Raw genomic sequence first — 23,386 nt, 5'->3', positions numbered from 1 at the left:
CGGTCGGGACCGAACCATCTGGCAGAAGGAAAGGGGGAGCCAGTGAGCTGAACCATTGTTCACGTAGGGCGAGCTGCTTCCTTGTGTACATGGGGGTCACTGAGCAATGAATCAGTGTGCAAATGGGGACAGAACCATTTTTTTTGGGGGGATAAAAGGGTAGAGATGGGGACTGAACCACTGGTTAAATAGGGGGCTGAAACACTGCCCCACAGAGGTGCCATCCCCCAGGATGCACATGTCTCTGGAGAGGCCCACCAAGGTAATCATTCCCAGCATGCAATGCGCCAGGGCAGCCCAGGGAGGTGGGGGCTGCCAGCAATCACTGCTCCCAGAGGCAATAGCTCCCAGCATGCAATGCTGCAAAGTAGCCTGTGGGGATGACAGCTCCCAGAATGCACTGCTTCATCTGAGGTTTGCCCTTTGAAAGTGTCATACTCTGCGGGAACCCATGGAAGTAAAGTGTTCCCAGAATGCACTGCTCCCACATGACCTAGGGTGGGGACAGTTCCCAGCAGGCATTGCTTGTGTGGGGCTCATGAAGGCAACAGCTCCCAGCATGCTCCACTGCAGAGCTGCCCAGGGAGGAGGCAGCTCCCAGCATGCACCACTGCAGAGTGGCCCAGGGAGGTGGCAGTTCCCAGCATGCTGTGCTGCAGCCTGACCCAGCAGAAATGGCAGAGTCGTCCTGGCCCTAAGGCCAGGACCGTTTCCCCCGGGTTGGGGCGTTGGCCTCAGTTCTCCACTAAATCCCTGCTGGGGGACTCAGCCCAGCCTCTGACTCCCTTTGCACAGTCAGCCGGTAAGACATTGACCTTAACTTCCTGTCCCAAAGTGCTATTGGTCATGGGGGTACGTTGCTGCCGTGCCCCATCCCAGAGGGGCTGCATCACAGCACCAGGTGAGGGGTCCCTGTATAACCAACCCCGCCCCACCCCACAGGGGCCCCATCCGAGCATCAGCTGAGGGGTCCCTGTATAACCAACCCTGCCCCACCCCAGAGGGGCCCCGTCCCAGCACCAGGTGAGCGGTCCCTGTATAAACAGCCCTCACCCCAGAGGGGCTGCATCCCAGCGCTGGGTGAGGGCTCCCGGTATAGCCGACCCCCGCCCCACCCCAGAGGGGCCGTGTCCTGCGCAGGGCGAGAGGGTGTCTGCTCGGGGGGCTGCCTGCCTAGCGTTTGTTCACCAGCGGGGGCAGGGGAATTGTTTCACCTTCTCGTTTAGTTCCTGATGGTGGCAGCAGTGACATGAGCAATAACGGTGCAGTGCTGAACACAGAGCTTCAAACTCCCCTCCCCGACCCAGGGAGAGAACCCAGGAGTCCTGGCTCCCAGCCCCCACTGCTCTAACCCACCAGACCCCACCCTCCTCCCCAACCAGGCTAGAACCCAGGAGTCCTGGACCCCACCTCCCTTCCAGAGCCAGGGAGAGAGCCCAGGAGTCCCTCCCCGCTTCCTCCCATAGGATCATGGATTTAATGCTGCCACACAGCGGGGAGGAGTCGGCAGAGAAAGTGAAAGCAAAAGCCTCACTTCCCCCAGCCCAGGGACACTTCAGTGCTTGCTGTACCCCAACTCTGCTCCAGCCTGGGGCTCCTCCCACGGCCCCAGCCAGGTTTGAACCAGGACTCCTGGGTTCTCTCCCCGGTTCTGGGAGGGGAGTGGGGTCTCATGGGTTACAGCAGCGGGGCTGGGAGCCAGGACTCCTGGGTTCTGTCCCCAGCTCTGGGAGGGGAGTGGGGTCTAGTGGGTTACAGCAGCAGGGCTGGGAGCCAGGACTCCTGGGTTCTCTCCTGGACTCTGGGAGGGGAGTGGGGTCTAGTGGGTTAGAGCAGCGGGGGCTGGGATCTGTCCTCAGCTCTGCCCTTGTGTGGCTTTGGCCCAGTCTCTGCTCTGTGTCTCAGTTTACCCCTCTTTAAAACAGGGCCGTCAGCTCCTGCGGAGGGGCCGTGTGGCTGGAGAGCGGGTCCTTCTGCCCCCTCCTTGTGTAGAGCAGGTGCCCTGGGGTGGGCTTGGTTCTGGTGGTACCAGCTGGCCGAATGCCTACGAATCCCTCCTTCCGCAGCACCTGGGCTGGTCCTGCTCCCAGAGAGCAGATGGGCCCAAACTGTTGGCCGGACCCCCTGGTGCTGTGGCTCCCAGATATGGGCCAGGCTCTGTGGGCCACAGGCATCTCCGCTGCACAGCCTCTGGTGTAACACTGCCCTCTCTCCTCCAGCCCCGTGTGCCGGACCCCCACACTGAGGCCATGGAGCCCGTTTGCCTGGTAGAGCCGGTGCCCAGCTCTGGTGCCCTGCGGGTGAACCCGGCCGCCCTGGGCCTGCTCCGGGGCCTCACCCGGCCCCTCCACGTCCTCGCTGTCTTCGGGCCCCGTGGCACCGGGAAATCCTTCCTCATGGACCGGCTGGCGGGGCAGGGCGAAGGTGATGGGTCCCCATTGCTCCCCCTTCCCTATGCCTGGGCCTCCACCATCCCCCTATGCCCTCCGCCTGGGCTTCCCCCAAGCCCCCGCCTGGGCCTCCCGAACCCCTGCCTCCCCCGACTCCCAACCTGGGCCTCCCCTGACCCCCTGCCTGCGCTTCCCCCCACCCTCCGCTGGGCCTCATGAACCCATGAAACCCCCCCCCCCGGCCTGGGCCTCTCCCGACCCCCCGCATGGGCCTTTCGACCCCCTGCCTGCACCTGCCCGTATTCACCCGGCCCTGGACAGAGCCGAAAGCTGGGTTTGGGGGGGTCCCCGTGGGACCAGCCCACCCAGTGTCTCCGATGTCTGCGCCCTGATGTGAGGAGCGTGGGGAACGCAGAGAGGGAGTCCTGGTGGGCAAACCGAGCTGTGGCTGAACTGGCCGCCCGGAGCTGCGGCGGGATCCCTGGCACAGCTGGGGCGTTGGGCAGAGAGGTCCGGCCTGCTGTGGAGGGCCGGGCGGGGGGAAGGGAGTGATGGGCAGCGTGCGGCATGTCGCTGAGGGAGGAGGAAAGGGGAAAATGGGCAACGCTAGGGCGGGCGCCTACACAGGCCCTCCCAGCTCCGCTTGCTTGGGGAGGAGCTGGGTCAGGTGAAGAGGGTCAGAGCAGAAGCCCGAGGATGAGACTTCGGAACGGGGGACGCGACCCACGGCTGGAAGGAGGGAGGGGAGCCCTGGGGGAAGGGGAGCTCCGGGGGGAAGGGGAAGCTGGATGTATTCAGGCTGGAATAAGGCATCAGCTGTGACTGGTGAGGGGAATTAACCAGGGGAGCACTGTGCTGAGCGTCTCCATTGTGGACGGGGCGGGTCTCCGGGTCATCAGCTCTGGGCTGGTTTGGGGGCCGGTCTCTGGGCTGGGTTGTCAGGGGTCAGGCTGGATGATCACAGAGTCCCCATTGGCCTGGGAATCGCAGCATTGGGGCTTAGACAGACCCTGTCAGGGCTGGTCTCGCTTTACTGGGCCCTGCCCCAGCGCCGGGGGATGCCGGCGACGGCCTTGCCAGGGCCCTGCCAGCCTGTATTGCTACGTTTCTATCCCACCGCTGGGCCTCGCTGAGCCTCCACCGGTGCCAGGCTGATCCCCTGTCTCCCTGACCCCTCTGCCTGGGGCTCCCCTGACCCCCCCTCTCCCCACAGGTTTCCCCTGCTCTCCGGGGATCTGGGTGTGGTGCCTGCCCCACCCGACTCAGCCTGACCAGGCCCTGGTGCTGCTGGACACAGAGGGATTCCCCGAGCAAGAGGTAGTGGGGTCCAGTGGTTAGAGTGTGTGTGTGGGGGAGCCAGGACTCCTGGGTTCTATCCCCAGCTCTGGGAGGGGAGTGGGGTGCAGTGGTTAGAGGGGGGAGCTGGCAGCCCAGACTCCTGGGTTCCCTCCCCGGCTCTGGGAGGGGAGTGGGGTGCAGTAGTTAGAGGGGGGAGCTGGCAGCCCGGACTCCTGGGTTCCCTCCCCGGCTCTGGGAGGGGAGTGGGGTGCAGTGGTTAGAGGGGGAAGCTAGCAGCCCGGACTCCTGGGTTCCCTCCCCATCTCTGGGAGGGGAGTGGGGTGCCGTGCTTAGGCCCGCTGTTCATGTGCCTCTCTACGCCATTGCAGGGCGACAAGACAAAGCTCTCCCAACTCTTCCTCCTGAACGTGCTGCTCAGCAGCGTCTTGGTCTATAACACCAGGAGTGAGGGCGACCCCCAGAGGCAGCTCGACCGCCTGACGTATCCTTCCCAGCATGGCCGCCTCATGTCCCATTCCCTGCCCCTCTGTGCCAGCTGGTCCCCTCACCTTGGGGCTGGATCAGGGCCGGCGCCCCCTAGAGGGGAAAGGCCCCATGCCTCATTCCCCATCATCCCCCACAGCCAGTCCCCTGCCCTGCGGCTGGATGGGAGCTGGTGACCTGGCGGGGAAAGGCCCCATGTCCCATTCGCCCCGCCCTGCTCCATCCCAGCCTGGTTCGGTTCCCGTCGCTTGGCCCTGTCTTTTCCTTCACGGCACCCCCTACAGGTACGTGAGGGATCTGCCCCAGGTGGTGCAAGTGTTGGACGAGTGCTCCTGGGAGAACAGCTTCCTCCTGAGCAGCGTGCTGCCCAGCTTCGTGTGGTGCCTGCGAGACGTGGCACCCGACCCCTGCCTGGACGAGGTGCTGGAAGCCACGGGCCATGAGCTGGACTCGGCTCTCAGCTCCCCGCAAGGTGCATGGCCATCGGGGCCCTTCCCCCAGGGGAGGGGAACCCTGGTGTCCGGGCCGGTCCCCAGCCTGGCTCAGGTTCCATCCTGCCTCCCCAAGTCACCCCTGCCGTCTCAGAGGGGTACAGGAGCCCGCTCCACTTCCTGTCCTAAACGAGCACTGGTTTGAAACAGCTTCTGCGTTCTGCCCCACAGGGGCCGCATCTCTGCGCTGGGGTAGGGGTCCCTGTATAAACATCCCCCACTCCACAGGTGGTTGCATCTCCATGCTGCATGAGGGGTCCATGTATCAACAGCCTTTGTGCCCTGCCCCAGAGGGGCCACACCTCTGCCCTCAGCTTCCCCTGCTGCTCGCTGTGACCCCAGGATTCACCCGCCGTCCCCCTTTCTCTCACAGATTTGGAGGACTCCCCGTCCAGCTGCGTACAGAGGTTATTCCCCTGCCGCAAGCTGTTCCGTTTCTGCTCCCCCCGAGTGGATGGAGGGCACGGTGAGCCGCCATCTCCCGCAGACCAGCTGCACCCCATGTTCCAGGAGCAGATGGGGTGTTTTAAGGACTACGTCCTGAGTCGGAACCCTAAGACCATGGTGGGGAACAGAGTGGTGGATGGGGCATGTAAGTGTCTGGCTGGGGGTGGGTGGGCAGTGTCACGGAGTCCCTGGGCGATGCTCTGGAACTGCTCCCTACGAAGCCGGTCAGGACTCTGGGGAAGTCGCCTTCCTGTGAGCAGCCTGTCTGCAGGACACACAGCTCACCCAGCTTCCACCTTCCTGGGTCTGACCTCGGAGCATTCAGCATCCTCTGCCCCTCCGTGCGCTTCCCACAGCGAGTCTGCCCAGGCGGGGTCCTGGGGAAGCCAGAGGGTCCTGCCCCCCAACTTCGCAGTCAGACGTGACTCTCAGCCAGACAGTAAAACAGAGGTTTATTAAACGACAGGAACATGGTCTAAAACAGAGCTTGCAGGTGCAGAGAACGGGACCCCTCAGCTGGGTCCATTTTGGGGGGCAGTGAGCCAGACAACCCCGTCTGCCCTTCACTCTGCTCCCCAGCCAGCCCCAAACTGAAACTCCCTCCAGCCCCTCCTCCTCTGGGCTTTGTTCCTTTCCCGGGCCAGGAGGTCACCTGATTCCTTTGTTCTCCAACCCTTCAGCTTTCACCTTGCAGGGGGGGAAGGGCCCAGGCCATCAGTTGCCAGGAAACAGGGTGTCCGCCATTCTCTGTGTCCAGACCCCTGCACACACCTGCCCTGTAGGGCTCTGCAATGATCATACACCCTTACCCCACCCCCTAGATACTTAAGAACTGCATAGGGGAAACTGAGGCACCCCCACACTATTCGAAGGAAACATTAAGAACAGTCCCACTTCGTCACAGGCAGCCTGTGGGGTGTCTGTACAGTGCCTAGCGCAACGAGGTCATGGGCCCGACCGGTATGCCTCAGTGCTACCATAAGACACCTAATAAATAGCAATCCTAGTGTACAGCGCCTAGCGCAAACAGGGCGTATGCCAGGACCTGGGCGCTACCATAATACACCTAATAAATAGCAGAGATAATTCTAGGTGAAAACTCAGGAACGTGGGTACTGCTGGAGAAATTTTTTTGGTGAAAAATGCAGCTTTGGCAGCGGAGACATTTCCCCTGAATTCCTGTCAGTTTCTCCATATTGTTGGTGTAGGGGGAAAAAACCAGAAAACTTCCCAAAATGGCAGAAGTCTGGTTTTTGGTTCAAGACAACTTTCCATTTTGAGATTTCCTATTTTATTTAAGCCGCAAAACTGTCCCCAAAGCCTTGGGCTCTTGGTGTGTTGGCGGAACGTTTCCTTTGGCCCGAAACGTCGGCTGTTGGGCTCTTTCTATTGGTTGGAAGCTTTGAGCAGTTCCACTCTTTTGTTCAACCCAAAACAATTTTATTTTATGTGGAATTGCCAGGACCTAAAAGCCCGTTAGTCTCCCACTTCTGGCCCTGTCCTCGGGCTGGAAAATCACCAGCCTCAGTTGCTGGGAACAATGGGCTCAGCTGCCTGTAATGATAATGATCCCTGGCTCTTCTCTAGTGCTTCCCAGCCATCCATTTCCAAGAGGTCAGCACCTTTGTCCTCCTTGTACAGCAGGGGAAACTGAGGCACAAAGCAGGGCCGTGACTTGCCCCAGCTCCTCCAGCAGGCCAGCGCAGCGCCCGGACCGGAACCCAGGAGTCCTAGCCCATGCTGCAGCAGCAGCACAAACCTCACTACCTGAGCCAGAGTGGGGCAGGGGGAGGGGGTGACTGGACAGGAGCCCCCGGCCCACTGAGTCCTGGTCTGTCCTCTCTCTCCAGTCCTGGCTGATTTCCTGGAGCGTGTCGTGGACCTGCTGTCCCGGGACAAGCCCGTTCTCTTGAGTGAGATCTGCAATGACCTGCAGGTGAGGGAGGGTCTGGGGGGAAGCGGGACGGGTGCTGGGAGAGCAGAGGGGCTTATGGCGGGGCAGGGTGGGGGTCCCATGGGATCTGTGCGGGGGCCGGGTGCTGGGAGATGCAGAGAGGCTCATGGGGGGACAGGGTGGGGGTTCCATGGGATCTGTACAGTGGGTGAGGGTTGGACACTGGGAGATGCAGAGGGGCTCACGTGGGGATGGGGGAGGGGGTCCCTTGGGATCTTTGTCGTGGTGGGGGAAAGGGGGTTAGGTGCTGGGAGAAGCAGAGGAGCTCACACAGGGAGGGGGATCCCATGGGATCTGTGCAGTGGGGGGAAGGGGGCTGGGTGCTGGAAGATGCAGAGGGGCTCACGTGGGGGTGGGGTGCCATGGGATCTGTGCAGTGGGTGGGGGTGGGGCAGGCTCCAGTTAATGCGGAGGTTTCTGCTCCAAGCAGGAAGGCGATGATTACTCTGTGGGGTACCCAATGGACCCCACAGGAGGCGCCCCACCCAGGAGAGCCGCAGCCAGCGATGCCCAGCCTTTGGTGCCAGAGCCCAAGGTCAGTCGGGGGCAGTCCCAGGGACTGGGGGGAAGGGGCTTCAGGGGTGTGGGGGGCCTGTTCCTGGTTCCAGCAAGGCTTAGAGACAGCTGGGGGTTGGGCTGTATGGGGCGGGGGGGCTTCCTGCTAGGAACTGGGCTGAGACCCAGCAACTAATGTCACACATGGAACCACTTGTAGCCATGGAGCATGTAGCTAAGTGGGAGCTGGTGTCCCATTCCCTGCCGCCCTGAGCCAGCCAGTCCCTGCTCTGGGGTGCATCGGGGCTGGCGCCCTCTAGAGGGGGAAGGTGCTGAGCGGCTCTGCGGCAGATGGTGGGGTGCATCAGCCCTTTGCCAGGCGGTGGATCTGGCCGTGCTCTCTCGCTCTCCATGATGTGTCTGCCCCCCGTTGTCTTTCCCGGACAGAAGGAGCGCGTGGTCCCGCTGCAGGCGTTTCGACCCGGCCCGCCAGTCCTGGCCCAGGTGAGTGGCCCCTGTCAGTCCAGCCCCAACCCCCTCCTGGCTGCCTTTGGGGGGAAGCGGAAATGGCCCCCTCCATGTCCCCTGCTCCCAGCCTAATTTATCCCTGCTGTCCCCCAGGCTGCCCCCGGCACGGCACAGCCAGGCGCCATGGAGGAGCCGATGTGCCTGATCGAGAACTGGCCAGGCGGGGAGCTGCAGCTGAACCAGCGAGCCCTAGGCCTGCTCCAGAGCTTCCGCCAGCCTGTGGTGGTGGTGGCCATCGCCGGGCTGTACCGCACCGGCAAGTCCTACCTCCTGAACCGACTGGCTGGCAAGGACCGGGGAGGTGAGCACTGCAGGGTGCTCGGCTCAGCTGGGGAAATATTGGGTGGATGGGGCCATGGGGCTGATCCAGGGAGCAGGGAGGATACCAGGGTAGACAGGCCTGTGTGGCTAATCCCAGGGGAGGGAGGGGGCGGGATATCAGGCTAGATGGGCCTGTTACCTGCACAAAATTCTCTGTTACTCACCCAGTCTAGGGGGCACCCACCCTTACCCAGTTCCTGGGGCTCAGGGCGTGTGCTTTGCAGGTGTGCAGGACCTTTTCCCAGTGAAAGAGTCTTACACAGTAATATCCTTCTCCTCTATTTATTAACAGTTATCCAGCAGAATACACATGCTAATCCTTATGGGTTTTTCAACATATCCTAAATGTAACCATGCTGCCCACCTCTTACGGAGCGTTTGTATGTGTGGGGCACATTGAGGTACGACCTTGGACATATTTAACCCGGTGAGGTCCAGCTCAGTTTGCTTTAGAGATCGTATTGGTGATATAAGAACTTGTTCCATACGTGACAGGATCCCCGGGGTGCAGCCTGGGACCGTGGGACCGCTGTGCCACCCTTATTCTCCAGCCTGGGCTGTCTCCCACAATGCTTTGCTAGTGACCAGCAGCAACCCCTCCCTGCGCTGTGCTCACTCAGCACAGTCGCACGTGGAGCCCCACACCCAGCTAGGTTGCATGAATGCTCCCAGAGCCACTCATGGATCACATAGAGAAAAGCACCTGCCAAATCCCCCCAGCTCCCAGCTTTGCACCTCGGGAATATACCATCCAGCACTGCTCAAGACAAGCAGTGCAAATTTATTAATTGGTTCCCCACTTCATCAGTGGAAAGTGGATGTACACCAGCCTTTGTAACCTGAGCAGATTTACCACACACTTCAGGCAAACTCACTGGTAAAGATAAACGGTGAAACAAATTTACTGACTACAAAAGATAGATTTTAAGTGATTATAAGTGATAGGGGAAAAGTCCAGAGTTAGTTACCAAATGAAAACAAAATATAAGCACACAGTCTAAACTCCCAATCCTGTTAGCCTGGGCAACATCTAGACCAGGGGTCAGCAACCTTTGAGAAGTGGGGTGCCAAATCTTCATTAATTTAAGGTTTGGTGTGCCAATAACACATTTGACATTTACAGGTGCTGGTGGATGGAACCCCAGACTGGCAGCGGGCTGAGCGGCGCCGGCGGCCAGGAACGCTCAGCCCCCTCTGCCAGTCTGGGGTTCTGTGCGCCGGCCCTGCCAGGCGGGGTCCCGGCCGCCAGCCCCGCCCAGCCCGCTGCCGGCCCTGGGTTCCGTTCATCCAAGCAGGCGGCGGGCTGAGCAGAGTGCCACCAAAAATCAGCTCACGTGCCCAGGTTGCTGACCCCTGATCTAGACAAAGCAGGTTTTTCTCACCTTACTGGATATTGCAGTTCATAGAACACAGCTTTCACCCTTGAAACCTGGGCCAGTCCCCTCTGCTGGAGTCTTCAGTCTTCCGAGTGTCCTTGTTGCTTGCAATGTAGTGTGGGGGAGGAGAAAGGCCCAGCATGGGGCCCCTGTGCTCTGTTTTATACCCTTAGTCCAGGTGCTCGGAGAATGCAAGTCCAGGCATGTCTGGGGGGCATTGCTGCGTCTCCAGGCAAGGCTGAGCAGTTCCCCTGGTGTGGCCTCATGCTGGTGAGGCACTGAATTGTAGCTCCCTTACTGGACAACAGCTGTTGATGGTTTGACACCCACCTGGGCATTGGTTACTTTCCTTGACATTATCTCTGGGGAGCTAGTACCTGGATGCCTCCCAAACCCACAGCGTATCTTGGTGATAACCACACAGCACATTCTCATAACTTCACATGCATGGATGATACACATATTTAGATGGAACAATGGTTTTCAGCAGATCATAATCTTTGCCATGATACCTCATGTCACAGACTCACAGGACTCGTGCTCTCTCTTGGCTCCGTATGGTCCCCTGAGGGGAGCCCCCTTCAGAGCGACAGCCCTTCCTGGGGATCCACTCTTTCTCGTGGGTTAAGCCCCTCCACCTCCTGGAACTGCACTTCTCTGAGCCTCAGCACGCCTGTCTCTGCTGTGGGCCACCTCAGGGAGTCCCCTCGCTCTGGACCCCCATGGCCTCCACTCCCAGAGGGAATAATGCAACCCTGTTCTCTAGACCGGAGTGACACTCAGCCAGCGTAACACAGGAGGGTTTATTGAGCGTCTGAACCCAGCATAGGAAACTCTCTGGCCTCAGGCCTGGCCTCCCTCAGCACAGCATATCTAGATCTGTCCTGCCTCCAGGTGGGCTCTCTCCTAGCCCAGCAGCCCCCTCCTTCCAGCTGGGCATCCGATATCACTGTCCCCCGGGCGCTGCCTCTGTCCTTTGTCTTCTGTCCCAGGTAAACAGGGTCACCTGGGTCTCCTCTCCTCTCATCCGTCCTTTGTTTCCCCACTGGCTGGAACTGGCTGGTCCGGTCACCGGGATCCTCTCCCCACAGCCCATGTCCTCCCACTGGCCAGAACTGGCTGTGACTCCCGAGCTGGGCCTCCCGGTCACCAGTCGCTGAAGTGTCCATTCTCCAGGCCGTTCTCTGTCCCTCTGTAACAACAAACTCCCTCTCCCACCACCTTGTTAAAGTAACACACAGGGAAACTGAGTCGTACACTCTGCATGCAAACCATTGGAAACAACAAGAAAACCTCCCGCTTCGTCACACCTCTCACATGGCATGTTTTATATGCAATATCAGCATTATATGTAAATGAGGAATTTGGGGGTTACAGGATGCTCCCACAAGGTATAGTATGTCACACCCTATGATCCAGTTTTACCACATGTGGTCCATTTATTGGGTGTCTTGATTTTTGCAAATCCAGTTTGGAGGCAATTATTTTAAAATTTAATTTTATCTAGATGTTTTGCAATATATATTCACCTAGTTGGGCAGGGATATTATGAAAATTAGTCAGACACTGATATTGTAATGGAACTTTAGGTTGATTTTTAGTATATTCACTGCCCTGGGTTTCTTTAATCCATTCTGGGGGGCCCATCTCACCTATATCCCGGATATCCACCTGCCCAGGCACGTTGGGGCAGTTTCCTGATATTTGCAGTTGTTGCCCTGAGGGAATAGTCAGTGTGCTGGGCCTTGATTCCCAGATTTGAAGCAGGTGAGGCTCATTAAACCCCATTAACATCCTAATTTCAATGTCTCCTCCTGGCTGCCAAGCAAACCCCATGACCTTCAGTATTCCACATTTTGGGGTGGATACAGGGATACTAAGAGGATTGACCCCGTCTTGTTTCCATGTGAGCTTAAGGCAGTCAATATTTTATATTGTGGCTTTTGGTCCCGTACAATTTCCCATCACAGTGTTAGAATATCCAGTGATGACAAACTAGATTGGGATGGGGCTTCTGGTGATGGCCCGCCAGCCGTTATGTTAGGATAATGAGCAAATCTCTTTTCCCAACACAAGCAATAGCTGGTGTGATTGAATACTGATGGATTAAGCCAACATTGTACCATCATCCAGCAATTGTTTCTCCATACATTTACTGCATGAATGTCCACAGGCCAGCGGATTGGGTTGGCTATCTGACAAACAACATGTAACATAAAACACACACCCGCACACAGTCGCGACAGCAGCTTCTTTATCATGGTGCCCAGGGTGCTTGTGTTCTGCTGGCACCGGCCTTTTCTTGGAACTCTGAAAGACAAAATAAAAAATTTTAACCCCTCCCTTGGTGGGGCTGATTAGAGGTCACTGCTTGGAATCCCCTTTCCATGGTTTAAGCTGTGCCGAATGGAACCATTTTAACTTTGGCTTGTTTAGCCTTTCTGTCCAGATTTCTCCCTGGTATGCTGTTGGGCTGGCCTTTTTCCACAGTGTTCCCTGCGGCCTTCCCATTTCATTCCTGAAGAGTGAGCTTGTTCTGCATATTTCCGATGCAGCACCTGGCCTCCAACCTCCCACTCTTCACCCAGCTTCTTCACCCAGCCCAGACTTTTACCCACCTTTTTTATGGGAACACCCAATTGTTCTGCTACGTTCTTGTGGGTTTCCGTTAGTGCCTCTGAAAGGGACTGGATCCACTGGTCATTTAGCACTCTGGGTTGCCACCCATCTGGAATATTTACATCTAGCCACCACTGTTGGGGTGTTCTCATGTCCCTTCCCGTCATTGCTACAAAGGGACTATAATCACGACTCGCTCGGACTGACCTTAAGGCCATTACAATCATAGACAATTTTTCATCCCAATCTTCTCCATTTTCTTTTACCATTTTTCTTAGAGCATCCTTTAGAGTGCGGCGAGTTCGTTCCACTTGTCCTGAGGATTGCGGGTGGCCTGCATTGAGGAACCTTTGCTTAATGCCGAGTATTTTACGCAGTCCCTGCAGCGTTTCCCCAATGAAGTGTGGGCCTTGGTCCAAATTGATTTCCTTGGGCAGCCCCCACTGGCTAAACACCACATTAAACAATTGCTGGGCTGTAGTCAAAGCTGTGTTAGTCTTTGCTGGGATGGCATCTATCCATTTTGTAAAGGGATCTACAATCCCCAAACAATGCTTGTTATTTCACGTGGTGACTGGTAGGGGTGCAATATAGTCTATCTGTAACCAGGCCCACGGACCCTCACTCTGGTGAGCAATGGGACCCTTTTGTACCTGAGGGTCTGCATTGACCATAGCAATTGCAAACAATGATTACACCACCGCTTTACATCTTCTCTTATGCTGGGCCACCACCTTGTATCTTTGATCCTTTCTAGAGTTTTGTCCACCCCCAAATGCCCTTGCTCATGCACATATTGAATCAATTCAGTCCTGGTTTTCTGAGGCACTAGCCACCTTCTAGGCCGTTCCCCAGGGTCTGAGTCATGCACCGTGACCCATGCTTCCCCTCTGGGGTTTTTGTGTACATGTCATTTTCCTTGGATTGTTTCTTGCTTCAGTAATTGCTCCATTTCTTCATCCCCTTCCTGTAGGGTTTGGATCCAGCATCTCTAGGCTGGTCAGCTTCCTTCATGCTCTGGTTACTACACTAACTACATTAACTTAGGCTTGAATAGAGACTGGGAGTGGATGAGTCATTACACAAAGTAAAACTATTTCCCCATGTTTATTCTCTCCCCTCCCACCCCCCCACTGTTCCTCAGACGTTCTTGTTAACTGCTGGAAATGGCCCACCTTAATTACCACTACAAAAGGTCCCCCCCCCCCCCCCGCCCATCTCTCCTGCTGATAATAGCTCATCTTAAGTGCTTCGGGGGTCGTTCTGGGAGTCACAGGAACCCTGTCAATCAATTCCTCTAACTGGGCAGCCCTCTGCAGTAACTCACTTGTGGGCTTCCCGTCCCATTTCTCTTTTGGTTCCCCTGCCATCATGAGTTTCCTCCATGCTTCTCCTCTCAATGTACCTTTCCCACCTTCAGCCAGACATCCTCTAGTCTGCATCTGATACCCACGTCCAGATGCATTTCTTCCTCTTGCTCCTCTGCTGCCACCTCCCTGTCCTCTTCCTCTAACATGTCATTGTGCATTGGGCCCTGAGATCTGTGGGCCTGTTGTTGGCAAAAGTTACTGCCTGTACAGGTTCCAGTTTCCCATTCCTATTTCCTTTTCCCGTGTGTCCCTGCATGTCTTGAAAAACTACAGCTGCTTGAAAAATCTCATGTTTCAACTCCGAGTATCCCCGAGCTGGATCTATGGGTCCTAAAATCACTTTCATTTTTTAATTCAAAACATCTAACAATGCAGTCTTAAAAATGGAAGTATTGAAATCCGGTGGGGTTCCAATTCCTACTGGCACAACCCCAGCAGCCATGGCCAGTATCTCCTTTTTAATAACATACGCTTCCGGGGAGTCACATGGCCCTTTCTGTTACATGGAACAATTTCCCCAGTTGTCAGGCCAACATCCCTACCTTCATTACTTCCTTCACCCAGTGCCATCCAGGGGCAAGAACACCGCTTGCGCCTAACTGCCCCTCGGCACTGCGTATTGCTGCCCAGTCAGAAGCACTAGAACAGACCTGGGCTAGAACCTCATAATCTGCTGGCCTCCACCCAGTTCGTGCCAACACCTTCACCATCCAGTCCAAATACGTGTCCCTTTCTAGGGGTCCCAATAACTGAGCAGCCGCCTGTACCTGGTCTGGGTAAAATCAGAAATCTCTGTAACATTTTGGATTATTTCCCTTCGTTGGTGTGCATCATTGGGTCAGTTCTGTTCTTGTTACCACTCTTGTGGTAACTGGAACCATAGGATTGAATTGTTGTGCTTTTAATTTCAAATCCTTCAAGTCCCTTTATGCGGGGGCATAGGACCCCTCAGGAAAAGCACCAAGCCGTATGAGCATCCAGGATCTTTCTCTTCAGAATCCATCCAACTGTCCCACTCAAAGTGTCCTCCCAGGTGTCTGTATCCCCCATGCCCACACTCACGCCTCCCCTTACTACTGCTACTGTGCCCCTCTGGGCTCCCACCACGTTTTCCAGTTTCTCTGTTCGCTGCCTGCAGACTGTGTGGTCACTGCCTGTCTGGGCCCGATCCTTATTTTCTTGTAACACCATTATGACAGCTGCTTGAGCACCCCCCGCTTCATTTGCAATGTAGATCCCTCCCCATTCAGGTTTTCTACTTTCCCTTTCAGTTGCTCACACTCTCCTGTTTTCGCCTGTAGAGCTGTTACATTCTGTAATGCTGAAGCCGCACTAGCTCACTGAGATGCCTTATACTGAGCCAAATTATCCTTAACTACATCCAAATCGAGTCTGTAATCCTCCAGTTGTCTTTCCTGGAGTGCTACCAGGCTGGAGAGATTAGTGACAGCTTTGCACAATGCCCACCCAGCTGCTGCTTTGATAGCCTTTTCCTTTGGTTTTGGCTTCGTGCACTCACAGAATGCTTCAGACCCCTTCCAGGCGCATTCAGGGGCATCCCTCCCCTGGAAAGAATCTTGTCCCCATAGGCATGGACCTTGTTCTGCTACCCATTTAGCAAGGAGGGGGGGCTCTTCAGCTAACCCCCACCCCTCCTGGTCCCTTTGCTTTGTTTCCTTTCCCTCCTCTTGCTTCAGGGTGAACAATCTGCCAAGCAGGTAGCGACCCTTTTTGACAAATTATCACCGGTATTCTGCTGCTGTGACTGTGTTAGGCTAGATCAATTCGGTCCTAACGACCTTAGGCTGCCCGCATTCTCCACCAACTCTCTTACCCGCACAAAATTCTTTGTAACTCACACATGCTCGGGGGCACCCCCTTTACCCAATTTCTAGGGCTCAGGGCATACTCTTAGCGGGTCTGCAGGACCTTTTCCCAGTGAAAGAGCCTTACACAGTAATATCCTTAGCCTCTATTTATTAACCATTACCAAGCAGAATACACATGCTAAGCGTAAAGTGCCCTGCTCACCAATCCTGATCAGGCAGGTGGACTTTCCCTGTTGGCTGGGCAAGGTCGGTCTCGTCGGGATTCTGGCTGCTGCCCGTCACAGTCGTGCAGAGGATTCTTAGCAACTTTGAGCTTAGGCCATGTCTTGGGGGTGAGTTCTTCTTCTTCCTGGTCTTTCCTTCTTCTCTTCCTTCTTTCTTGGCCTCCTTCTTGGACCCTGGTTTATATAGTGAAACTTGAGTCCTGCTTAGCTGTACTTTAACCAATCATTTTACTAAAATTTTACTAACCAATCCTAACATAGTGTAACAAAATTCTCTAACCAATCATCCCACACCACCTTAATTAATTTACACCTAGCCAAGTTAATTATACAGCAGATAGAAGCAATCAAAGAACCAGGCAGAGATCATCCAGACAAACAATAGGGACGTGGGGACCATAAAGATTAAAAAATACAGAAATGAGGATTTCACAACCACAGCTGTTGATAGGTGATTTCTTGCCAGACAGACTGTATCAAACTACGTTTTCTTTAACCATCTTAAGATCTGTTTCTTTATGGGGTGATAGTGGGGGCCATTAGGACGGGGTCTCCTTCTTAACAGCCTGATGGAATGTGAGGATGTGACTTCCTGCTTCTTAGCTAATGGCTGCAGACAAGGGCCTTATCCTTACAGGCCCGTGGGGTGATCCAGGGTAGTGGGGAAGGGTCGACAGAGGTGACAGGTCAGCGCCAGCCAATTGTTCCCCTGGCCCCTCTCTGCCCCAGCTCTGGGAGGGGAGTGGGGTCTAGTGGTCAGAGCAGGGGGGCTGGGAGCCAGGACTCCTGGGTTCTCTCCCTGGCTCTGGGAGGGGAGTGGGGTCTAGTGGTTAGAGCGGGGGGAGGGGCTGGCAGGTAGGACTCCTGGGTTCCATGGCTCTGCATCTGTCCCAGCTCCACCCCTCTTTCCCCAGGGTTTTCGCTGGGCGCCACGGTGCAGTCGCACACCAAGGGCATCTGGATGTGGTGCCTGCCCCACCCCCGCCGGGCCGGCCACACCCTGGTGCTGCTGGACACCGAGGGGCTGGGGGATGTGGAGAAGGTGAGTGGGGGGTGATGGGAGGGGCGGGGCTGGGTCTCGGCTCCAGGGATGTGGGAAGGGCCTCTGGGCCTGGAGGTGGGTGGCCCAGGCATCAGCATAGGTCAGTCTCTCCTGCCCCATATCCCCCCACTCTGTCTCTCTGCAGTGGGGTCTGGTGGGCCATGCTCCCCACCCCTGACCTGCAGGGGAAGTTCCGGCTCCCTGCCCCATATCCCCCTGTCACAGACTCCCAGGCCTTGCGCTCTTTTTGGCTCCATACAGACCCTGGGAGGAACCCCCCAATGTGACAGTCCTTCTTGGGGGTTCACTCTCTCTCTGGGGTTGGGCCCTCTGGCCTCACCGCCTCCTGGAACCGCATCTCCGAGCCCCCAGCAGCCTGGCTCTGCTGGGGCCCCTCAGGGAATCCCCTCGCTCTGGACCCCTAGGGCTCCCACCCCCAGAGGGAGCAGCGCCCCCCGATCTCTAGCTGCAGGGACTCCCAGTCAGCGGCACACAGGAGGGTTATTGAAGATCTGGACCCAGCCCGGGCAGTTCTCGGGGCCCTGGGGCCTGGCCAGTCTCAGCCCCAGCCAGCTCCCCATGGGCTGCGGCTGCTCCTTGTCCCCAGCCCCCTAAATCCCCTCCCCCACCAGCCCCTCCTCTGTCCTTTTGTCTTCGGTCCCAGGTGAACAGGCCGCCTGAGCCCCTCTCTTCCCTCCTTTGTTCCCCTCTGGCTGGTCAGGTCCCCGGGCCTCTCTCTCCTCAGCCCATTGTCGTCGTCCCCAGCCAGAACCGGCTGGCTCCCAAACTGGGCTGGGCCTCCCCGTCACAAGTCGCTGGGTTCCCCATCTCCAGGACAGTGTTCGGGGTCACGGCTGCTAGGCAAGGTCACACCTGGTCCCCTGAAATTACAAGCCCCCTCCCCCCACCGCGTTACACCTGCAGCACACAAGGAAACTGAGGCACACACACTGTTCACATAAAACACTAAGAAAATCCCCCACTTTGTCACACCCCACAACCCTGCTTCTCTGCAGTGGGGCCTGGTGGGCTGTGCTTCCCTCTGTGACCTGCAGGGGGAGGTCCAGATCCCTGCCCTATATTCCACCCGCCCCGCCCCTCTGCTGGGGTCGAACACTGATGCCCTGCGATTTCCCCCCCTCTACCTTCCCCGCAGGGCGATACGAAGAATGATGCATGGATCTTTGCACTGGCCGTGCTGCTCAGCGGCACCCTGGTCTACAACAGCCTGGGCACCATCGACCAGTGCGCCCTGGAGCAGCTTCAGTATCCTGCCCCTGCTGGGAGGGACCCAGGAGTCCGGGAGGTGGGGGCAGCTGGGATTCCCCTCCCATAACTGGGTAGCACCTGTCGCACCCTGATGGGAGCAGGGGTCTGGGGTGGGTGCCAGTAGCCAGTGCCACTGTTGGGTGCTGTTCCCAGGGGCAACGGGGTGAGGGCTGTGGGCGCTGGGCTCAGGGACCCCTTGCGGGGGGGCGCTGCATCTCCAGTTTCTTAGCTGGCCCCCAGCTACGTGACGGAGCTGATGGAGCGCATCAAGGTGAAAGCGGCAGGTGAGGGCGGCCAGCAGGAGGGGGAGGATTCGGCCGAGTTCGTGCGGTTCTTCCCGGCCTTTGTGTGGGCCGTGCGGGATTTCACGCTGCAGCTGAAGCTGGACGGGCGGGAGATCACCGAGGACGAGTACCTGGAGAACGCCCTGAAACGCAGAGAAGGTGCCAAATGTGGGTGGGGACTGGGCTAGGTGGGCAGGGGTCTGATCTGGGAGGCAGGGAGGGGCTGTGGGTCTGGTGGGGGCAGTGAGGAGGCACTGGGGGGTACCAGGCTGGCTGGGCCCGCGGGTCTGACCCTGGGGGTCTCTCCCAGGCCAGCCTGAGAAGCTGGATCTGCCCAAGAAGTACTTGCGACAGTACTTCCCCTCCCGCAAGTGCTTCGTGTTCGACCGCCCTGCCCCGCGCCGCGACCTGCCCCGGCTGGACGAGCTGCCCGAGACAGCGCTGAGCCCCGAGTTCCTGGAGCAAGCACAGCACTTCTGCAGCCACGTCCACCAGCATGCGGGCATCAAAACCCTCCCGGGCGGCCACGTGGTGACGGGCACCTGTGAGTGGGGATCGGGGCGCAGCCTCGGGGGATGGGGTGCGTCCTGGGGGCAGGGGATGGGGATTGGGGCGCATTCTGAGCGGGGATGGGGACAGGGGATCCCAGTGCGGGAGGAGGGATGGGGGCACATCCCAGGCTTGGCGTACGTGCTGCAGGGTCGGGTCAGGTCCAGGGCTGCTGGCCAGGGCAGGGAGCTGCTGGCCGATTGGAGGGGTCCAGGGCCAGGATGGGCAGGTCATGGGAGGGGCTGGATGGGAGGAGGGTGCCCCGACCCTGCCCTCCTCTGGCCACGCTGGGCCCCCTGGCTCTGACCCTGCCCTCCTCCGGCCACGCTGGGCCCCTGGCTCTGACCCTGCCCCCCTCCGGCCACGCTGGGCCCCTGGCTCTGACCCTGCCCCCCTCCGGCCACGCTGGGCCCCCTGGCTCTGACCCTGCCCCCCTCCGGCCGCTCTGGGGACCCTGGCTCTGACCCTGCCCCTCCGGCAGTGCTGGGGACCCTGGCGGTGACCTACGTCGACGCCATCCGCAGCGGGGCGGTGCCCTGCATGGAGAGCGCGGTGCTGGCCCTGGCCCAGATGGAGAACTCGGCGGCGGTGGGGGAGGCCGTGGCTGTCTACGAGGAGCAGCTGGCCCGGCGGGCGGCGCTGCCCACGGAGAGCGTGCAGGAGCTGCTGGAGCTGCACGCCCAGTGCGAGCGGGAGGCGCTGCGGGCGTTCATGGCGCGCGCCTTCAAGGACGAGGAACAGCAATATCAGTGGCAGCTGAAGGTACTAGGGACCCTGCGATGGGGGTGCAACCCCCCCGCCCCAGCCTGGGGCAACCCACGGGAATAGGGTACCGGGCATTTCCCCTCCAAGGGGTGCTGGCCCCGATCCGGCCCCAGGGCAGGATTCTGGTTGGTTCTGTGGAGTGGAGACTGGGGCACGGGGGCTCCAGGAGGCGCTGGCTGGCTCTCTGGGGCAGGAAATGGGGCACGAGGTCTTTCTCCTCCAGGGGGCACTGGCTCCAACGTCCCCTCTCTCTGCAGGACAAGCTGGACTCCAAGCGCTCTGAGCTCTGCCACCGGAACGAGCTGGCCTCGTCGGACCGGTGCACGGCCGTGCTCATGGAGCTGTCGCAGGAGCTGGAGGAGCGGGTCTGCGAGGGGAGCTACTCAGTGCCCGGGGGCTACCAGCGCCTCCTGGACGACCAGCAGGAGATGGTGGAGAAATACCAGCTGGTGCCAGGGAAAGGGATAATGGTGAAATGGCTGAATAGCATTAATGGGGGCTGGGAGCCAGGAGTCCTGGGTTCTATCCCTGGCTCTGGGAGGGCAGCAGGGTCTGATGGGTTAGAGCAGGGGGGGCTGGGTGTCAGGACTCCTGGGTTCTGTCTCTGGCCGTGGCTCTGAGCTGCACACACAGCCCGCGCGCACCCTGGCGGGGGAGGTACCGATGACGTCACTGGATCCCACTGCGGGTTTGTGGTCCAGGCTCGTCCTTGGCTGACGGGATGAGAGGGCAGCGCAGAGGCTCCCACGGTCTGGGGCCCCCTTGGTACGTGGGTCGGGAGAGGTTCAGGCAGGAGGGGCTGTGGGCCCCGGCTCACCCCCTTTCTCCCCGATTCCCCCAGGCGGCTGAGGTGCTGCAGCAGTTTCTGAAGTCCAAGGAGACAGTGGCCCAGGCCGTCCTGCAGACGGACCAGAGCCTCACGGACAGACAGAGGGAGATTGAAGGTGACTCCAGAGATGAGGCCCGTAGTCCTGTGACTCCCACGGCCCTATGGATCTGGTGATGTCTTGGCCCCAGACTCACCCCCTTGAACGCCATGGCCCCATAGCCCAGTGACCCCTGGCCCTCATGGCTCCATAGATCCTGTGACTCCTGAACCCCACAAATGCCAGGGCTCTTCAACCCCATAGATCCGGTGCCTCAGGGTACAGGCTCTATGGCCTCCCAGGCCTGGTGACCCATAGATCCGGTGACCCCAGCACCCCATAGATCCAGTGATCCCAGGGCCCCATACATCCAGTGCCCCATGGACGCGGTGACCCCAGGGCCAGGGCTCTGGCTCCATAGATCTGGTGACTCCTGGGTGCCGATGACCCAGTGACCCCGGGCCAGGGCTCTGCACCCCAAGCCCCTGGTCCTGATCGTGTCCCCCCCGTCCCATCCTCCCCCCTGTCCCCCACCGCTCAGAGGAGCGGACGCGAGCCGAGGCGGCTGAGCGGGAGGCCCAGCTGTGCCAGGAGATGCAGACCAGGACAGAGCAGCTGCTGCAGGACCAGGAGCGCAGCCACGAGGAGCATGTCCGGCAGCTGACGGCCAAAATGGAGGAGGACAGGAGGCAGCTGCTGGCCGAGCAGCAGAGAGCGCTGGCCTTGAAACTGCAGGTACCTTCCCCGGGCCCCTGGGGAGCTGGGACTGGGCTGCCTAGAGCAGGGGGTTGGGAGCCCCTTGGGTTCTGTCCCCAGCTCTGGGAGCTGAATGGGTCTGCGAGGGGAGCTACTCAGTGCCCGGGGGCTACCAGCGCTTCCTGGACCACCAGCGGGTGCCAGGGAAAGGGATAATGGTGAATTGGCTGAATAGCATTAATTGGGCCTGGGAGCCAGGACTCCTGGGTTCTCTCCTGGCTGTGGGAGGGGAGTGGGGTGGGGTCTAGTGGTTAGAGCTGGGAGGGGAGGTGGGAGCCAGGACCCCTGGGTTCTCTCCTGGCTGTGGGAGGGGAGTGGGGTGGGGTCTAGTGGTTAGAGCAGGGAGGGGAGGTGGGAGCCGGGACCCCTGGCCCCCGCTCCAGATCCCCACAGCTCTATGTCAGTGGCGCTAACCCTCGGCTCTGTCCCCCAGGAGCAGGAGCGGCTGCTGCGCGAGGGCTTCCAGGGGGAGGTGGCGCAGTTGGGGCAGCAGATGCAGAACCTGAGGAAGGAGATGAGCCGGCCCCAGCGCTCCCGCTGCGTCGTCTGCTGAGAACAGAGACCCAGAGGGATTCGGGGAGCTGGGCTGGGCTGGCTCCCCTCCCACCAGCCTGTCTGACACGTGGAGGATGCTGGCCAGAGCCAACCACTAGGGTCGTTGTACATTTGTAGGTGGGGGGCTTCTGGCTTTGCACTAAGTAATGCTTGTTGTTTACTGAGGAAAGCTGTACACACTGGTGTGTTATTGTAGGGTCTCTCATAAACACCAGAGCTGCTGCTGGCTCTGGTGTGTTATTGTAGGGTCTCTTGCAAGCCTGCTGTTGCTGCATGCAGTGCTGTGTTATTGTAGGGTCTCTCATAAACACCAGAGCTGCTGCTTACCCTAGAGTGTTACTGTGGGGTCTCTTATGTATTGGGCCCTACCAAATTCACAGTCCATTTTGATCACAGCCAGAGGGTTTTAAAATTGGTCAGTGTCATGTTTTCAGCTGTTTACATCTAAAATTTCACAGTGTTATAACCACGAGGGTCCCAACCTAGAGGTACCCAGAGGTGGGTCTGATCTTTCCCCCAGAGTGGCCATGCAGGGGAAGGACAAGTCCCGTCCCACCCCAGCCAATCTCGGGTTTGCAGCTGGAGCCCCCCAGCTGGGGCGCTCCCAGTAGCCCGGGGGAGATCAGGGCTATTTCACGGCCCAGGACACGTTTTTCACGGCTGTGAAGTTGGTAGGGCCCTACTTATGTATGCTGCTGCCTCTGGTGTGTTATTGTAGGGTCTCCTTTAAACCCTGGTGCTGCCATGTGCCCTGGTGTGTTATTGTAGGGTCTCTCCTGTGTTACCAGCTTTGCCTGTTACTTTGGGGTATGTTTATTGAATGCATCCAATGAAGTGAGCTGTAGCTCACGAAAGCTTATGCTCAAATAAATTGGTTAGTCTCTAAGGGGCCACAAGTCCTCCTTTTCTTTTTGCGGATACAGACTAACACAGCTGCTCCTCTGAAACCTTATTTATCACAGTTACTCTGCTGGGAGCGGGGTTCTGTAATTCTATCCTTGTACTGCTTGTGTCACTCGCGTTCTCATCCGGAGCTCTGCGTCTCCCTTCTGCAAGTCCCCTCCCAAGGGAGCTTGCTGCCGGACCTCGGTTCCCCAGGGCTGGGTTCCTCCAGCCCCAGAATCAGACGAACACACCCACGTTAACAGAGCGCGTCTGAGAGGACCGGGTCCATCAGCACTCGCAGGCTGCCACCCTCCTATGCCCCGGGTTCAGCACGTCCCTATCCCCACTTCCACGTTACCATTGTTCTGGGCGTAACCCACTGGATGAGCAAACCCCACAGGACTTTTGGGCGCTGCAGGGATCTTTAGCTTAGGTACGAGGAGCCTTGCTGCAGAGCACATGGGGAAACCAAAAAACACCCACGAGGGGGAGGGAGAGAGAGAAGCAACCAACTTAACCATGAAAGTTATTTATTGCCAGGTAATGAGGGGAGCCAAACAAAGAAAACAGGGATAATATTAAATCCAAC

At 58.3% G+C, this 23,386-nt stretch overlaps 1 protein-coding gene across 8 annotated transcripts; it reads left to right on the top strand.

The window, feature by feature from the left end:
* Positions 1-395: 395 nt before the first annotated feature.
* Positions 396-22,798, top strand: LOC140902412 (guanylate-binding protein 1-like). Of its 8 annotated transcripts, none has more exons than XM_073322444.1 (19): positions 396-414; positions 2,220-2,424; positions 3,604-3,707; positions 4,058-4,170; positions 4,457-4,644; positions 5,037-5,255; positions 6,961-7,046; positions 7,492-7,599; positions 8,007-8,063; positions 8,181-8,388; positions 16,741-16,868; positions 18,025-18,134; positions 18,378-18,580; positions 18,732-18,965; positions 19,452-19,732; positions 19,993-20,205; positions 20,577-20,679; positions 21,143-21,336; positions 21,791-22,798. In XM_073322444.1, exons 2-19 carry the CDS (start codon positions 2,250-2,252, stop codon positions 21,908-21,910), a joined length of 2,844 nt encoding a protein of 947 aa, XP_073178545.1. In that variant the 5' UTR covers positions 396-414; positions 2,220-2,249; the 3' UTR covers positions 21,911-22,798. The 8 variants fall into 8 exon arrangements, with proteins under 8 accessions (XP_073178545.1, XP_073178544.1, XP_073178547.1 ...); XM_073322443.1 differs by lacking the exon at positions 396-414 and adding an exon at positions 539-802; XM_073322446.1 differs by lacking the exon at positions 396-414 and adding an exon at positions 1,397-1,616 and having other exon boundaries at positions 5,037-5,129.
* The last annotated feature ends 588 nt before the right edge of the window (positions 22,799-23,386 follow it).

Source organism: Lepidochelys kempii, chromosome 24, assembly GCF_965140265.1.
Source record: "Lepidochelys kempii isolate rLepKem1 chromosome 24, rLepKem1.hap2, whole genome shotgun sequence".
Taxonomy (NCBI): domain Eukaryota; kingdom Metazoa; phylum Chordata; order Testudines; family Cheloniidae; genus Lepidochelys; species Lepidochelys kempii.
Note: the sequence above shows the minus strand (reverse complement) of the source record. Positions and strands in the feature narration are given on the sequence as shown.

Coding starts and splice junctions, on each gene's coding strand:
- LOC140902412 (XM_073322444.1), top strand. CDS start 2,250: ATGGAGCCCGTTTGCCTGGTAGAGCCGGTGCCCAGCTCTGGTGCCCTG. Junction 4,645..5,036: donor GGCTCTCAGCTCCCCGCAAG/GTGCATGGCCAT, acceptor TTTCTCTCACAG/ATTTGGAGGACTCCCCGTCC. Junction 18,966..19,451: donor CCACGTGGTGACGGGCACCT/GTGAGTGGGGAT, acceptor CCCCTCCGGCAG/TGCTGGGGACCCTGGCGGTG.